At 41.0% G+C, this 15,902-nt stretch overlaps 2 protein-coding genes across 2 annotated transcripts in view; one reads left to right on the top strand and one right to left on the bottom strand.

The window, feature by feature from the left end:
- Positions 1–15,902, bottom strand: part of LOC109470259 (exportin-5-like) — a 35,428-nt gene that overhangs the window by 13,349 nt on the left and 6,177 nt on the right. The gene's annotated exons all lie outside the window — the stretch shown is intronic.
- On the top strand, positions 6,308–8,383 carry LOC109470257 (olfactory receptor 2H1-like). Its single transcript, XM_019769126.1, has one exon. The coding sequence runs from the start codon at positions 6,463–6,465 to the stop codon at positions 7,606–7,608; it is 1,146 nt and encodes a 381-aa protein (XP_019624685.1). The 5' UTR covers positions 6,308–6,462; the 3' UTR covers positions 7,609–8,383.

Genomic DNA, 15,902 nt, shown 5'->3' on the forward strand with positions numbered 1-15,902 from the left:
AAGTTCTGCTGCAGTACCTAGGAAAGCCGCCAGAGGGCCCAAAATCTAATCATTTCTAGGTCTCATGAAGACCTACCCACCTACCAAGTTTCATTCCAATTCATCCACTGCTTCTCGAGTTATCTTGCTAAACCACACACACACACACACACAAACACACACACACACACACACACACACACACAGACAAACGCTACTGAAAACATAACCTTCTTGGCGAAGGTAAAAAGAAGTCGCCCCAGTTCGTACAACTATCAACAAAAGAACTTACAAAATGTACATGGACTACCAACCTCTTGCTCAACTAATCTAGACAACCATGGTACAGAGGATCAACTGAGAATTGTGTAGCCATACAGAAGTGCACAGCAGATCAATAGTTAGGTACTCCAATACGGACAAGCCTTCCGAGAAGTAAACCTTTGTCTGCAGGAAAAGGATTCAACAACTAGATACCAGCTTTCTCTTGGCTGACCCAGAAAAAATGGGTTCATTTTGTTGAGTGGATCAGCTGCAGCATACCCAAAGGGTGAGAACTGGTGACATTTCAGTGCACAGTGAAGAGTAAAGCCTATCTGTGGAGACTGAGCATCTCCTGGAATTTGAATGAGGCTTTATAACCAGTGATGGTCTGAGGCTAGGGACAGGATTTGGATTAGAAACAGGATTACCTCTGAAGCCTCTCAGTGTCATGGACCAAGGCTGATTTATAATGGCCAATGGCATTAGGGGGGGATTAGATCTAGAATAAAGATGATCCTTTCAGTGTCAGTGCCCAACAGGATGAACCTTTATAAACTAGCCACAGTATTGTGAGCATTTGAGGTTAGGGATGGGAATAGGATTGGGATTATCTCGTAGATTGAGTCTCTCCAGTGTTAATGGATCAGGGTCAATTACATGTAGGCTTCATAATCTGCCACTGCCACTGACATGTTGGGTTTTGAATTAGGGTTATTGTTACAGATTAAGTTAACCCTCCAATGTTGATTGGAACCAGGCTTCAAAATTGTCTGTGACTCTAGGGAGGTTAAAGCTCCCAAAATTATACAACATTATTACATTACTGTTTATGATGGATGTAAGTTTATTGTAGAAACAGCCGTTAGATGTAAGTTTTAATCATGGCATTTTGACTGTCAGAAAAGTTGCCAGTTCAAATTACAATGATGATGCCTGCTTCCCATATACTCAGTTGAAGGTTACACATTGCAACTAACTGGATTGGTACATTTGCTTTACAATTGTAGTGCAGGTGTTAATGCACTACCACTTAGTCTGCTTAATGACCTTCACAAGATGTTCACAAGGTCAGCCATTCTTTCTATTGTTCCAATCTGGAGTCCAATTCCGGACCACTGTAATCTTCCAAGAAAGTGCCTTCACTTCTGACAAGTGCAAACACTTTTCCACGAAAAAGAGAATGATGCCAAACTGGACACATTAAGGGACTGTTCACAATAGATCATGGGCATGTAAATGCAATAGAAACATGCATATTTATCATAGTAGTCTACCAGTGTGGTAAGAGATAATAATGACAACTACTTCATCATTACCTGTTTCATGCATGTATAATCTTACAGAGCGCTGCTTTGAATCACTGATTGGGTTAACATGTACCATCACAGGGCTGTGTGGCCTATATTAATTCATATGTATCAAAGTGAAAAATTCTACCAAATTTCCATGCTTCCCCCAAAATGCTTCCTGGTCTGTCCCTAATGATTGGTGAGTAGTGTGACCTGACCAGAGCATGGCTTTTTCAACCTCCACAAATTCCTGCATTATTGTGATATGACTAAGGTCATGACGTCCCAAACCCTTCTGGAGCTAAAAGTACTTCAGCATGCCACACACAGCCTGCAATAAATCTTCTCTATCGTTCTTATTCCAAACTTTAACATAATAACCAATGTTGCCCTTAGGTGTTGGAATTCCAAAGAGACAAGCCAAGGATTTGATACACATGCAAATTACCCTAGGGATATGGTATATTAAACCTAAATAAGAGCAGCAAATGATTTTTTCAGTATTTTATGAGCAAAAACTTTTTAAAAAGGAAACTGACTACACTTTATTTCCTCACATTGTTGTCCATCCCATTGTCGAACCAACCTAAGACAAGGGCAGGAAGACAAATGCGTCAGCAGAGTTTTTGCCATCATTGCTCAGGGTGGTTTGGATAAGAGTGAAATATGGTCACCGTGTTAAAGATACTTCAAGGCTGCAATTAGCAGTGTTATCTTCAGCAGACAGAATCAGCCAGTCCCACCACGTCTCCCCTGCTGTAAGACATTTGGCTCTGTGCCCAGACTCGTGTGCCTCTGTCATAAGATCTCCTGCTGCCTTTATGTAACTGAGCTCCAATTCCCACCACATTCCTACAGCTTCTGATCTTTTATTTCTTACGAGCGACCATCTCGTGCGGCTCTTAATTGGATACAAGGCAATGAATGACCGTACGTGTACAGCATGAGGCTTACTGACCTTTACATGATCTGTGCGACACTACATGGGAAATATCTAACAAGACTAGAGCAGTACCCGCAATCTCATTCACTTTTTCCACAAAGGAGGAACATGTTATCTATTTCCATCCTAGGGAAAGAAGAAAGATGCCCATTTAGATGGAAAAGTCTGTCATCACCCTTTGTTCCACTTCAATGATATAGGACATAGGATAAATGTTGTATATTTTGTCAGCATTCCTTACTCATATTTTAGGTATATATGTGTGAAGTATTCAGTGGAATCTACCCATTCCGAATTCTTCTCAGAATTAAGTAGTTGCCAGACCTTTGCATGCCAGAAAATGAATGGTCAAAGCACTTTAAACTTCACTCAAGTCTATCACCATCAACATAAATGCACCCGAGTGAAGTGACTTCAATGGAACAGAGAGATGCACTCTGCATCATAATTATTTCTGCAAAAGTATGTATGCTTGGGCCAACATTGGTAGAATTAAGGAATGCATTCACAAAGGAATAATATTGTTAGATTTCAAAGCAACCCACGCAATTTTGTATATGTTTGCATAAGTCTTTGGTGTTACTTTTTATTTTATTATGTTTTTAATTTGGACAGGGGGCTAAGACAAAGGCTAGACCTGTTCCCCCTGTCCAATTACATACTTTGTTATGTAATGAAGCTGAAATAAATAAATAAATAAATCCAGAAATCCTTTGAAGAATTCTTAATTATTCTAAGACAAGGCAATTACCAATTGCCTGCCTTTCAAATGCATCAGATTCTGTTTTTAAACAAATGGTTACAGAGTCTGTCCTGACAGAGATTCACCCACACTGTCCTTTTTTTGTTTGTTCAGTAATCATCCAAAATGCTGGAATTTTAACACTTTAACTAGCTTTAACATGCTTTCCTTGACATGAGACACTTAAGAATTGTATTCAGTGGAATTTTTCTCTTGTGATTGATTGCATGACTTCAAAAGTCACCTTTTCAAAAATTTTTGTATGTCCAGAATATCAAGACAAGTGATCAAGCTTGTATAGCCTTATTGTGATAAATGTGTTCCTAGGGTGATAGAGAGTGATTTGTCATCCATTTGACTACCAAATCCCCTCATCTGTTTTCTGCTAGTTAGTCTGACATTACACCATTGTTCCCCTTACAAAAGTATTGGGTACATGGGCTGAAGGCAACATTTCTTAGAATTATCTGCAACTGTTAACACCAAGGCAACAGCTTTTACACTGCAAAGAAATGGAAAGTACATTTGTACATAAACCTCAGTTCATGCAAAGTTCATTGCATTGATATAGAAACTAAAGTTATCAAGAAAAGCTTCTGTGGACCTGTGTAAAATGATAATTAAGAAACTTAGGTTGATGTTAATCGCTACAGAGAAATTAAACATACGTAAAATGAATGAACTACTGGCAGAGAATCAGCCTGATTCCAGGAATTATTCCTTTCTTATAGATTCATATTTCCACAGAGGGCACATTAAGCCTATTACATTCCATGTATCATCTGCACATGTAACTGATGGCTGATGTCTGGGGGCACAATCAACAGCTAAAAGCTATCTCATGAGAGCTGGCTGAACATGAATCTCCAGTCAGACATATTAACACACAGTCCACAAGAACCACCACTGTCCATGGTGCTGAATCAAGAGCTGCTGACTGTAGTCTGATGTTCCATTAATGCTGTTCAGATGTGTGGAATGGAGTGCATTTTATGGACTACACTTGTGTGCTTTGTATGCAGCTGTTGTGTTGCCAACACTAAAGGGTAGTTCCAACATTTACAGTTGCTTATATTTACTACCCTTTTTGTCAAGCACAATCTTTCATGTGTACCATCTGAACATTAAACATGGCCCTTTTCTATTGATACTGTCACACCTTATTTTATGCCCTAAAAGTGGTATAGACAACTTTAAATGTCTACACTTTCCTAATAGCTTATTTCGAATCAATGTTGCTAAACATTTTACTTTCCTTTAAATCATATAATCTATGAATAAACTTTCGATACTGCACAGGGTTTCTTACAACAAGACTCTTCCAATTTGCTAAAAACTGCAAGCAGTGATTTGAATACCATATATATTATATTATAGTAATAATTCCTATCAACACTGTGCAGGAATAAATTCTGTGCCTGAACACAAACGAGACAACATATAACATGTCACATGTCAAACAGCCTTCAGAACAAAGTAGAATGAAAAAGATTGATCTTGTTGTACTGAATGGAGAAAGCAACTTGCATTTTCAAGACGATTTAACTAGAAGAGGATTTCACCCCCTTTCGGACTATATCCTTTTCATGATTTCAAACATTTAGGACGTAGAAGACTTCATTGTCTTTACATTGGCTGATTCCTTCAGGCACAAACGAGGGTAACTGTTGTGATGAGATTAGCAGCAGCTATCTTGGGAATTGGGACAAAGGAGACACCTTGTCAGCTTCGGTTAGCCACATTTCACTAATCTGGACGTGTTTATAAATCCTGTCCCCATACATAACACTCCAACAGCAAACAACCTGAATGATATAATGAAAGATCATCCCCTACATGACCTTGTCCCTCTCTCCAGATCTACAGCTACCGGTCGTTCCCTCAGGAACAAAAACACTATCTCTATCCCCCCCGCCAGAACAAAAAGACTACAGAACTCTTTCCTTCACCAGTCAATCAGACTCTATAACCGGACTGTGCAGATAGAGTCTGGCACAGGATAATGGACCTTGTAAATATCTGGGTTGTACACCTACTGTACTGTTTTTATAGTTGTTGTAAATATATAATATCTTGACATTTTATCTTGTAAATATCAACGCCATTCAGGCAACACTGTATGTCATGTTTGTCTGTTATGTTTGATATCTTAATAAAGAATTGAGAATTGGGATAACATCACATATTTGCATGGATAAACATAGTGCACCAATATCTGACAAATTCAATATCAATACTACTTTATATCAACTTTATGCTGACGTCACTGTACCTTATATTACAATTCACATTTCTAGAAGGCAATATCGTATGCATACTCTATCCTTATTTGAGCAAATCCAATATTGCATTTCCCCCCATGAGGATGTTATTTGCACGTTATTGCCTGCGCTGTACACGTTAGAAGCGGTTCAAACAACCCTGGCCCTCTCCATTGATTTTCCCCATCTGTAATGACATGCCATCACTTTCCCAGAGCCGATGGCAATGGAATAATCAATGGGGTATGGAATGGTTTATGAAGGCCACTGCAACTGGGAGGGAAGTGGGTTCACACTGCACCTATTAGGGGCACTTAAGAAACCTGCACATCACAATACACCATACAGTTATGCATATCCTTAGCATTGATGGTACGAACATTCTTGATGGTATGAGAACATTCACCTTAAAATTCTGAATGAGTTCCTTAAAAATAACTGACATTTCATTTTCAGAACAACACAAGAGCACCGATGAATTTTTAATGTTAACAAGTATTGTGAAGAAATTCCCATTCTGAATGTAATACTACATTCTAGCGGCAAACACTATAATGATGGAGTGCCCCATTGTCTGGTGTAATATACAGGAGTATGTATCATTACAGCTGCTGCCCCCTTTGTGGCATGTGGCCTCTCCCGGGACAGGGTGACACGACTTGCCAGGCGGCATTCAGCCGAGCTTGATAAACGACACACGTGGGTTGTGCTTCTGAATGGGATGACGTCACCAGCAGCTTCCGCCCACTGCTGTTATTGAAGAGGCCAGTGAGTGAGTAGAGAGGGAGACAGGGGCACCGTAACAGCCAATCAAACTGCAATGATTGGATAGGGTGAATATGAAAATCATTTCCTGCGGGCGAGGGCTCTACACACCAGGTTATCTGCTCCCTGCATTCTGAAACTGCTGCTGGTCTCAGCTCCACTAGTTTTCCACCAGTGCTCTGTATCAGAGCGGCAGACTGAAGCTAGCTTGGAATAGACATGATGGAGGCCCGCCCTACTTTGGAGTTTGCCACAGACTTTCCTGAGAGCGACTTCAACTCCAACTACAGCAGCATGAATGGGAGCATGCCCATGATATTTGGGACCTCTCCTTTGGAACAGGCACTGCAGGTTACCTATGTCACCTTGTCATACCTTGCTACTCTAGGAGGGAACATTGGAGTTCTGGTGGTGATACTGTCCTACAAGCGGCTGAGGAAGCCCAGGTACTATGTACACTGTAGTTTGGCCTGTTGCGACATTTTCATCACCACCGTCTGTATCCCCACGGTGATCGTCAACTTGCTGTACCGTGTGAATGATCTGGGGTGGGTGTGGTGCCAGGTGCACAGTGCTGTGTACATGACTATGTCAGCTTGCACACTGTTCAACCTGGCCATCATGGCCATGGATCGGTACTATGTGATCTGCTGGGCTCTAAACTACCACAACGTCGTCACCACGTCCCGGGTGCTCTCCCTGATAACGGCTGCCTGGCTAACCTCCATCCTGTCCGTGGCTGTCTACCAGATCATGAGCAGGTTTGCCGACCCCAACCAGTACGTGCCTGACCTCCTCCTCTGCACACCTCGAGTTACCACGGATTGGGCCAGCCTCAGGTACCAGCTGCCGATGCTCTGCGTCGCCTCTGCCTTGACAATCTCATCCTTTGCTGTCATCATTTTCTCCTATGTGAAGGTCTACCAGCAAGCCAGCAGGCAGCACTCCCTCATCAAGAGCCAAAATGAGGGGGATGATGTCAAGTTCCTGGAGACCAAAGCCGTTAAAACCATCACCACTCATTCCATCATATTTCTCATCTTCTTTGTATCCTGGTCCCTCCATGGGATAACCAAGCTGCTCCTCGAGAACTGGACATTCCCCTCAAATGCACTCAAGGCCGCCAACCGCACATTTCTGCTTGTTTTCCTGACTATCCCTTGTTATTCCAACCCCATAGTGTACGGCTTTTGTAACGCAGAAATTCAGGAAGCTTTTCTGGACATGATCAAACGGATTAGAACCAAGGGAAATGATGTCTTCATTGGACAGGGGACCGCCAATTCATATCGTCAAGGACGTGCAAAAAGCTACAGTGATGAACAAGATGAAAATCAAGGTTGTCAAGAAGCAGAACAGGTTTAAGGAAGTACTAGCAATATTTGTGCCTACAGTTGGATCAATTTAGCAACAGCAGCATAATCAAGGAATGGAACATTTACAAATACAGCAGCAGACTAACAGTTGATGCTTCTTCAGATTATTAAACGGCAGGAATTTGACTTGAAAACAAGACAATGTTTATCATGCTTGCCCTCTGGGAATAACAAGTGAGTACTTCCAACTTTGTTTAAGACTATTTTGTCTGGATAATTTTCATATAAGGCTTTTAAAATTGAGGAGTACAGCTTGAAGATAGCAACACTAACTGACAGGGTTTCAGATGCAATGTTCTATGCATCATATACTTAATCTGATGATTAACTTAATGTAAAAGATTATATACCCCTGGCACATAAACAACAAAGAAAACAAAGCATTGAACATCAATCTGCATACCATATTATTGCAAAGCACCCTTAAAAAGCATACTGGTCAATGTGATATGAATTTCTGTCAGTATTTACAGACTGTGACTGCAAAACTCTATGGAACCAATTGCCAGATTGTTACATAAATCATTCTGTTTGCCTTGACTTGGTCACTAATCAGCTTTTGTCAAGAGATTGGCTTCCCAAGCTTTTCCTGTTGACTAGAAATCCTTAGATGTGGAGAAATCTGTTAGGCCAGACAATCTTGATTTCTTGTCCTTATATTGATTTAATCTGTTTACTGCAATTTACATTGACAGAATAAGAGAAATGGGTAAAAACAATTACCCAAAGCTCTGCCCATTATTTCTCTGTGAAGATAGCAGTGTTTCCAAGTAGTAGAATGTGCAAGTGTGATTGTATTGCAGCACTAGCATTACCACAATAAACTGAGTGTGTATATTCATCCGTGTTTCTGTATAATCATCTTTTCCTGTCATTGGATTTTCTTCTTTTAGTATAGAGAAAGTTTGGCAAAAAGCAGAAGGTACCAACTGAAATCTATCAAACAATCTATCAAGATTGCATGGCCTTATGACCACATTTGAGTACCACCTACGGACAAATGCCATTTTCAAAAACAAGTATGCTATAGGCAAGGCCAAAAGTGAACTTCTTGGCACAAAATTAAGTTGGTAGGAGGTATAACATTAGGTGACCATGCTAGGAGATGGCAGTAAATATTGGTTTTGAAGGCTTGTGGGTTTATTTGGGAGGAAAAACAGGGAAGAAAGTTCCATAATTTTGCATCACACATGACTGACGGCCCCATTGTTCAATGTACCATAAAAGCCAAGATCCCCTTCAGGAATGGCATATCACACTGAGAAGCAATTTGGTCAAGGCAGGATTGAAAAATGGTCAACCATACATAAATGTTATGAGGGATGTTGGGTGTCAGGAAATGAGATTTGATACATAAGTAACCTCCAAGCCATGCAAGCTGTTTATGATTTGAGAGACATCCAAATACCTAGACTTTGAGCCAAATTCTGAGAAACAGATGTTAATATAATAAATAATTTGATAGTTTTGAAGACATATTAAATGACAAAACAAGAATTTTTAGCTACAGGACTTCAATGAAAAAGTTTTTTTTTTAAATGTTAGACAAACTATCTTTTTGATTGCATGGACAAAATAATTTTTTTTTATATATTCCGAAACATGCAATCACAAGACATGGTGACGGCACACTCAAGTTTTTTTTCAACTTATATTAATGTCGCCACCAACACAGGGACAGTACAATCATACTCATTTACACCTGAGTGAAGTGAGGAAAGTCGTGTAAAGTGCCTTTCCCAAGGGCACAAGATCGGTGGCATGTCAGGACTCGAACCCGGGGCCTCTAGTTCCGAGTCGAGAACGCTGCCGCTACGCCACACGACCCCACAAATTTTTATTGAAGTGTCCACTTTAAGAATGTCAACATGGGTATAAAGTTGAAACAAGGAAATAACGTTGAAAAGTTGTTGGATCACTTCCACTGTGAGCCAGAGGCCCCCTTATTGAATGTTATGTGCTTCATGTAATCCCGGAAGCTTTCTGCATCAAAGTTGTCATTAGGACGGAAATTGATTTCTAATAGGAAAATGGCCACTGGAAACCAGGACCATAAACAATATATGGTGCCATTTCATGATGTAATCACACTGCTGGGCATTCCACCATCTTCTAAGAAATGCTCAAGGATTTCCCAAAGGCTGGTGGTCCAGACATCTTTTCACTCCAGCCTTCCATCATAAATGAGGTTACAGGCCCCTTAACGATATTCACTTGGACATTTTAAATGGAAGACTTTTCACAAGGTGAGGTTTTAGCCTCTCTCAGGGGCCATCTTCCGAGAAATTCTTGAGGATATCATAAATAGCTGCTGGTCCAGACATCCTTTCACACCAACCTTCCATCATAACTGAGGTTACAAGCCCCTTTACAATATTCACCTGGACAGTTCGAATGAAAGACTTTTCACAAGGTGAGGTTTTAGCTGCAGGCCTCACATCTAGAAATCTTCCCATCTGTTTTCCACGGCAGGAAAAGCACCCACCTCCATTAGAAAATACACAGGGGAAAGCTTGAACAAGCCACAATCGCACACAGACCCTGATGAATCCTGAACAATTATTTCTTTGACTGCTTTTTGGAACATTAATGGACAAAGGGGGCCAACAAAACACATGTGAAGTCAATATACAACACTGGCATATGGTAACATTATCAATCAGTCATCTAGACTGTACAATCATATGAATCGGTCTTATCACAGCCTCTTCTGAAACTCATTGCCACAAAAGAAAAAAGAAAATAGACAGCAGAACAAAAAAGTTTACGAACAACTTTAGACCTTACACAGTCAAACTTGCCCAAAGATCAACTTTATAAGCTGTCCATCAGTCCTGATTGTTTTCCCCTACACATAAAAATTAAGGGTCTTGCCTAGGCTGTCCAACCCGACCGGCAGTATTTGGGACAGAAGAATTCTTCAGCTCCATATCAACAAAAACACACATGACTCAACTGTATAATTCTATCTAATTAAAGTTGCAGAATCTGTAATTATAATAATAACCACCCATCTTTTTCAAACATGTGCAATATGAATTTATATGATTGTGTATAATTATCTTTATCTTTCTTGAGCAAAAACCTTAAGACCCATGTCGTTTAGTTCCACTGTAAAACAAAAGGGCATTGACCAATGGCACTAAGATGTTGAGGTGGATATGTTTTGGTACATGAAAAGCAGTGGCTGCTCTCATCTGATATAATCTACATTTCCTTGAAATTAAGCAAGAAAAGGTAAAATATGTGTGGAGCCTGAGGCATATTGTCTAAAACAGGCAGGTGCTGTGGCAAAACATGCCTGTAATCAGTTTTATGTACATGAATGCATTGATCAGGGATCCTTTTAAGAAGATGCAATTTTGCTCTATATCTTCTCTAATATCTAATCATTGAACATCGGCTTCAAGGGTGAAGGGAACTTCTGTTTAATGAACTACTACTTGTATTTTTATGGGACAACTGCTCTCTCAGGGGTTAAGGAGCTTACAACTGTGCCATGTTTCTGTGTAAAAATATTGTGTTTATAAAATATTCATTCACAAACAGACAAGTCAGCAACAACACTGTAATGCATCATTACCCCAGTGGCAAGGTATTAAAACAGCAGAACTCATGTCATACAAGTGAGGGGGGCATATCTGACCATGTGGGGATCGTGCCAAACAAATAAATCATAGCTGATGGCCTTCTTCTGTAAGATTTGAATAGCCAAACCCAGCTTGACCTTGACAGAGGACATCAGTCCATCCATACCATCTCCTTTCTGTCAATTTCTGAATCTGTATAGCCAGTATAATCACCCTTTGGTGTAAAACACCAGCTTCGCAGGAATGCGGTGCGGCGGCAGCTGGCTATATTATGCCGAACAACCAGCCTTCGCACATGTAACTGTAAGCATTGTTTAATAACTTTAAAGCTGTACAGTGTCGGTCACCTGTTTTATGCATGTGTATCCTCTAAAAGTCTTCAGAACTAAAAGCTCATCCTGCTCCGTGCCCCTTAAAGACTTTTAAAAGGGTTGCAGCCAACGATGGCCCCACGTCCTTTCAAACTTAGCAACCGGAAGCTTAACTTCTTAATGACACAAGATTGCTTGAGAGATGCCAGAATGGATGCAGAAGGAGCTTCTTGGCACACCGACCGTGGCTATTAACTTTCATTTAAAGATAAATCACCCCATTGACGTCATCACATGCCTCCCCCATAAGACAGGCCTACCCATCCCTTTGAGCGTTACTAACTGTGCTTTCAAAGTTAATGGCACAACGGTGTTAGTTGCATGGGAATGACCCCTTTGGTCTTCAGTTTTGATCCTGTTATACATCAAGACCTTCCATCTTATCTTGACAAGAACATCTTTTGGTAGTTTTGTATCTGTTACAATGGCAATGGGCTTAACTCCACCAGAGGAGTACTGATATCAACGTGATAGTTGTTGTCTGAAATTGCCAATTCCACGTGACGGTTTGAAAGCCGCTTAGAAGCAGCTAAAACTCCAAACCCCAGCCATGGCTGTAACATGATAAGCAAGGGCTACAAGAGCTTGGTACTGTGACAGGAATCTAATTAAGGAACCCACAGGGATCCAGCATAATTGTATGGTCTTATTGCCACCATGACCAAGTTTAAACTGTCATTTCTGATGAAGGGAGCCAATGGTACAACTATGCCAATCAACAGGAACTTCAGAATTTCCTGAATTTTCCCTACATAAGGATAAGGAAAAAGGGCTCTGGATGAAAGTTATCAGCATCTTTCCTTATCAGTTTATATACAGTTACTTTGACTTTTCAGTGATATTTCCATTAATATTGTGCTGTTCACATCCTAAGAGGTGAAAAGGTAAATGGGGAGATTCCTGGAAAAAGAAATAACTTGAAAATGTTTGGTTTGTTGCTCAAATGTGTTGCTCTCAGTACTTCTAGTGCTGATATGGGTATTTACCACTGGGATATTGTTGATTGAGTCTATGACTCTTTAATTCTGAACTGCCATGACTATGCTTATCTCAATTATTGATGAAATAACCACGCACATCATTGCACTTTCAAACATATACATAATTAAATGCTGCAAAGAGACAAGTGAGATATAACTACATGTACTTATTCAGCACCAAGGACAGCACTACAATACTACATGTAGTTACCATACTCTGTATACAATAGGCATTTCACATTCAGCTGATTAATTTTCAGTACCAGGGAAATGACTATCCCAAGCCTACTATTGTACACAACAATCACTAAAGTTGCAAAGCACAGTAAAAGGCAAAATCCTTGGGGCCTCTTTGGGCGTTTGCCAGCAAGGGTACTGCTGTAGTTCGAGGGTAAGTATTTAGAGGTGTTGTGTGGCATATTGGTTCAGGTGTTTGGCCCAGGACCCAGAGGTACTGAGTTTGAAACAATGACATGCCCCAACATTTTCTGCTGTTTTTGAAAATAAAACTTACTTGTTTTGCAACCAGCACTTGACTAATTCATAGAAGAGCAATGTGAGAACCGGATAAAGAAAGGAGAGAGATTTCCCACTATAATTGTTGATGGATTATAAGACAATCTCCCTGAATCCTCCAGGATTTGTTATACCAAGACCCACCGGGTGTTTTCTCACTACCAGGTGAGTTGAATATTTCAACTAATGAGCAGGCTGAAACTTTGAGTACACAAACATAACATTTTTATCACTATAAATCAGGATTTTTTGGAATTCTTTTACTCATGTGCAGATTCAACCCTCAGAAACCTGTCGTAGAGATTTTTCATTGCCATAACAAGCACACAGGGCACCCCATTTTTCACTGATACAGTCTATCCAGAAAGCAACCAATATAAATGCATGTCTGGTCTTCCAAGTGTGATAAACTAGAGGCGACATTGTACACACAGATAAAGGACAGACAGGAAGACAGCAGATATGAAAGTCCTTTTTGTGATCTGAAATAAAAGGACTGATATGGATGTCAAGATTCTCTTGCCTTTCCTTAACAGTGCATTACATGATGTATGTTGGTTTTCATATCTACCCACCCTTGTCTGGCTCCTGTCCCATCTGTGGCTGGTTTGCCACAGGGCTCATTTCTGAACCAAACCCCAGAGGCCAGTTTGGGGAGTCCACATATTCTGAAGTCACAAGCTGTTTTTTTCTCTAGTTTTGAGGTAGATTTTACTTAGGGACTGTACGATATTTACCGGGGGGGGAGGGCTGGTGCAAAATGGTCCGGTAAAAAAATTTTTCCATGGCCCTCCCCCCGGCTCAAAAAAAAATTCCATGGCCCTCCCCCCGGCTCAAATTTTTTTTAATGGCCCTCCCCCCACCCCAAAAATTTTTTCGGTGGCCCTCCCCCCCATTTTTCCAGTCCATGTCTCTTTCTCCTTCCCGAATGAAGTACGCATCCCGATTAAAGTATGCACCCCGACTTGGGGCTGGTGGGAGACAAATATTCCCGTCTGAAACGTAAAATGGAAAAACTCGAATTAAGTACGCACCCCTTCTACGCACGGCCGGTACCACAGTGAACATGTAGCATGTATGTCTTAAAGACAGTTCGTCGTTCCAAACAAATTTAAAATTGTTAAAAACTAGATTTATGCCGTGTACTACGTGATGGTATGGTAACGTAGCGGGAAACGTTTCAAGTTTTTCACCGCCGGCCGCAGCCGACTTGCCGTCACCACCGCATCGAAAGGTAAGGCAAGTGCGGCGAAACGCACAGATTTGGATCCAGCTTTGGAGTGTTGGTGATCAAGCAAGCAATGGTCAATAAAGATTCGTGAAAAAAGACAATATTTCAATATTGATTATATCGGTAACGGGGGGTAGTTGAATGTTAATGTACAAGTACGTAGCTTTAATATTTTTAATACGAAATGCGCAGAACATTTCTTTAATAGCGCCCGCCCGATCGACCCAAGGAGAGCAACAATCATACAGGCAGAGAACTGGGCGGAGTATTTGGGCGTAGAGGTGCTACCGAATTTAAAATTTGACACCGAAACCAATTAACACAACAACAAAAGACTACTGGGGTCAATGGGACTTGCGATTCCGAACGGGAGAAAGTGACAAGTTTGACTGCGTTTCAAGTAATCTCTCGTTATGTGATGGATGTTTTTGTCACAAAATCAAAGGAATAAACACATAACGTTACATCATCATGTATTAATTTGTACTCCGTAAAACTGGTAAGTACAGTCCTTTCAGAGGAAAGAAAGACTTCCTTCTCGGGGTCCATGTTCTGGAAAGCTGTCCTCAGCGCTAGCTGCGCATGCCACGGCCCTCTCTGTGTTCTTCAGCTGTAGGTATAACACCCCACCCACCGGCCGGGCGGTAAAATTTCATCAAAGACTACATTTTAAGTTAACTCCGCCCCTATCATTGTAGCTTGCCGAACAGTCGAGTAGGAGTACATCTAGCTGGAATTTTCACGTCGCCGACTGGCTGGTGTAGCCCGCTACTAAGTAATTTCCTGTGGCATTTATGAAGATTTAAAAATCTTTGTGATACGAAGTGAAACATGGTTAACAATTTCTGAACCTTTGAAACGACATGGGCATAATCTTTGTTGAAGATTCCCGAGTTGAACTCAAGCCGGAAGTGTATTGGAAATGATGACCATCAGTCGAGGCACAACTGTTATGTTATCACATGTTACGTTACGACGATCAAGAACGTTCACGGCTTGCGGACCATTTCAAATATTACCACTCATAAACCCTACAATTGTATGTGTACTTACGGGAGGTTATATTTTTGCCGGGGTTCCACTGAGATCGGCGCCGGCTAGCTGGGGAACGATCCTGTCAGCATGACAAAGCGCCGGGTGTCATTGCCAGAGACCTACATAATTTTTCTTACCGTGGGTGACTTGACTTCTCCTTTTTACCGCAACTTGGTGTCAATATCGACGATAGTCACAGGAAATATGTTCATTTATTGAAGTTTAACTTTATTTCCACTCGTCAATATTCTTATCTAAACATGCTATAGACGATCGATGTTCCAAGCTCCCCGTGCCGGTGTTCCGCTATATTCCTGGGTCGTCCACGGATTTGTCGGCGGAAAACTCAAATAAAGTACGCACCCCGACTTTGGCGACGGCCCGAGACACTTCTGGGATTTTGAAAAAATTATGTAAAAAGTGCGTACTATAGTCGGGAATTTACGGCGTATTTCTTGTAATTCGGCACTACGCGACGCCATATTTTACAAAAGTTTTTCGGTGGCCCTCCCCCCCAGGCCGATTTTTTTTTTCGATGGCCCTCCCCCGGCTCAAATTTT

This window comes from Branchiostoma belcheri, unplaced genomic scaffold (assembly GCF_001625305.1).
Source record: "Branchiostoma belcheri isolate BF01 breed outbred unplaced genomic scaffold, Haploidv18h27 scaffold22, whole genome shotgun sequence".
In the NCBI taxonomy this organism is placed as follows: domain Eukaryota; kingdom Metazoa; phylum Chordata; class Leptocardii; order Amphioxiformes; family Branchiostomatidae; genus Branchiostoma; species Branchiostoma belcheri.

What these genes read in the sequence shown, in the direction of transcription:
- LOC109470257 (XM_019769126.1), top strand. Translation starts at nt 6,463, where the DNA reads ATGATGGAGGCCCGCCCTACTTTGGAGTTTGCCACAGACTTTCCTGAG.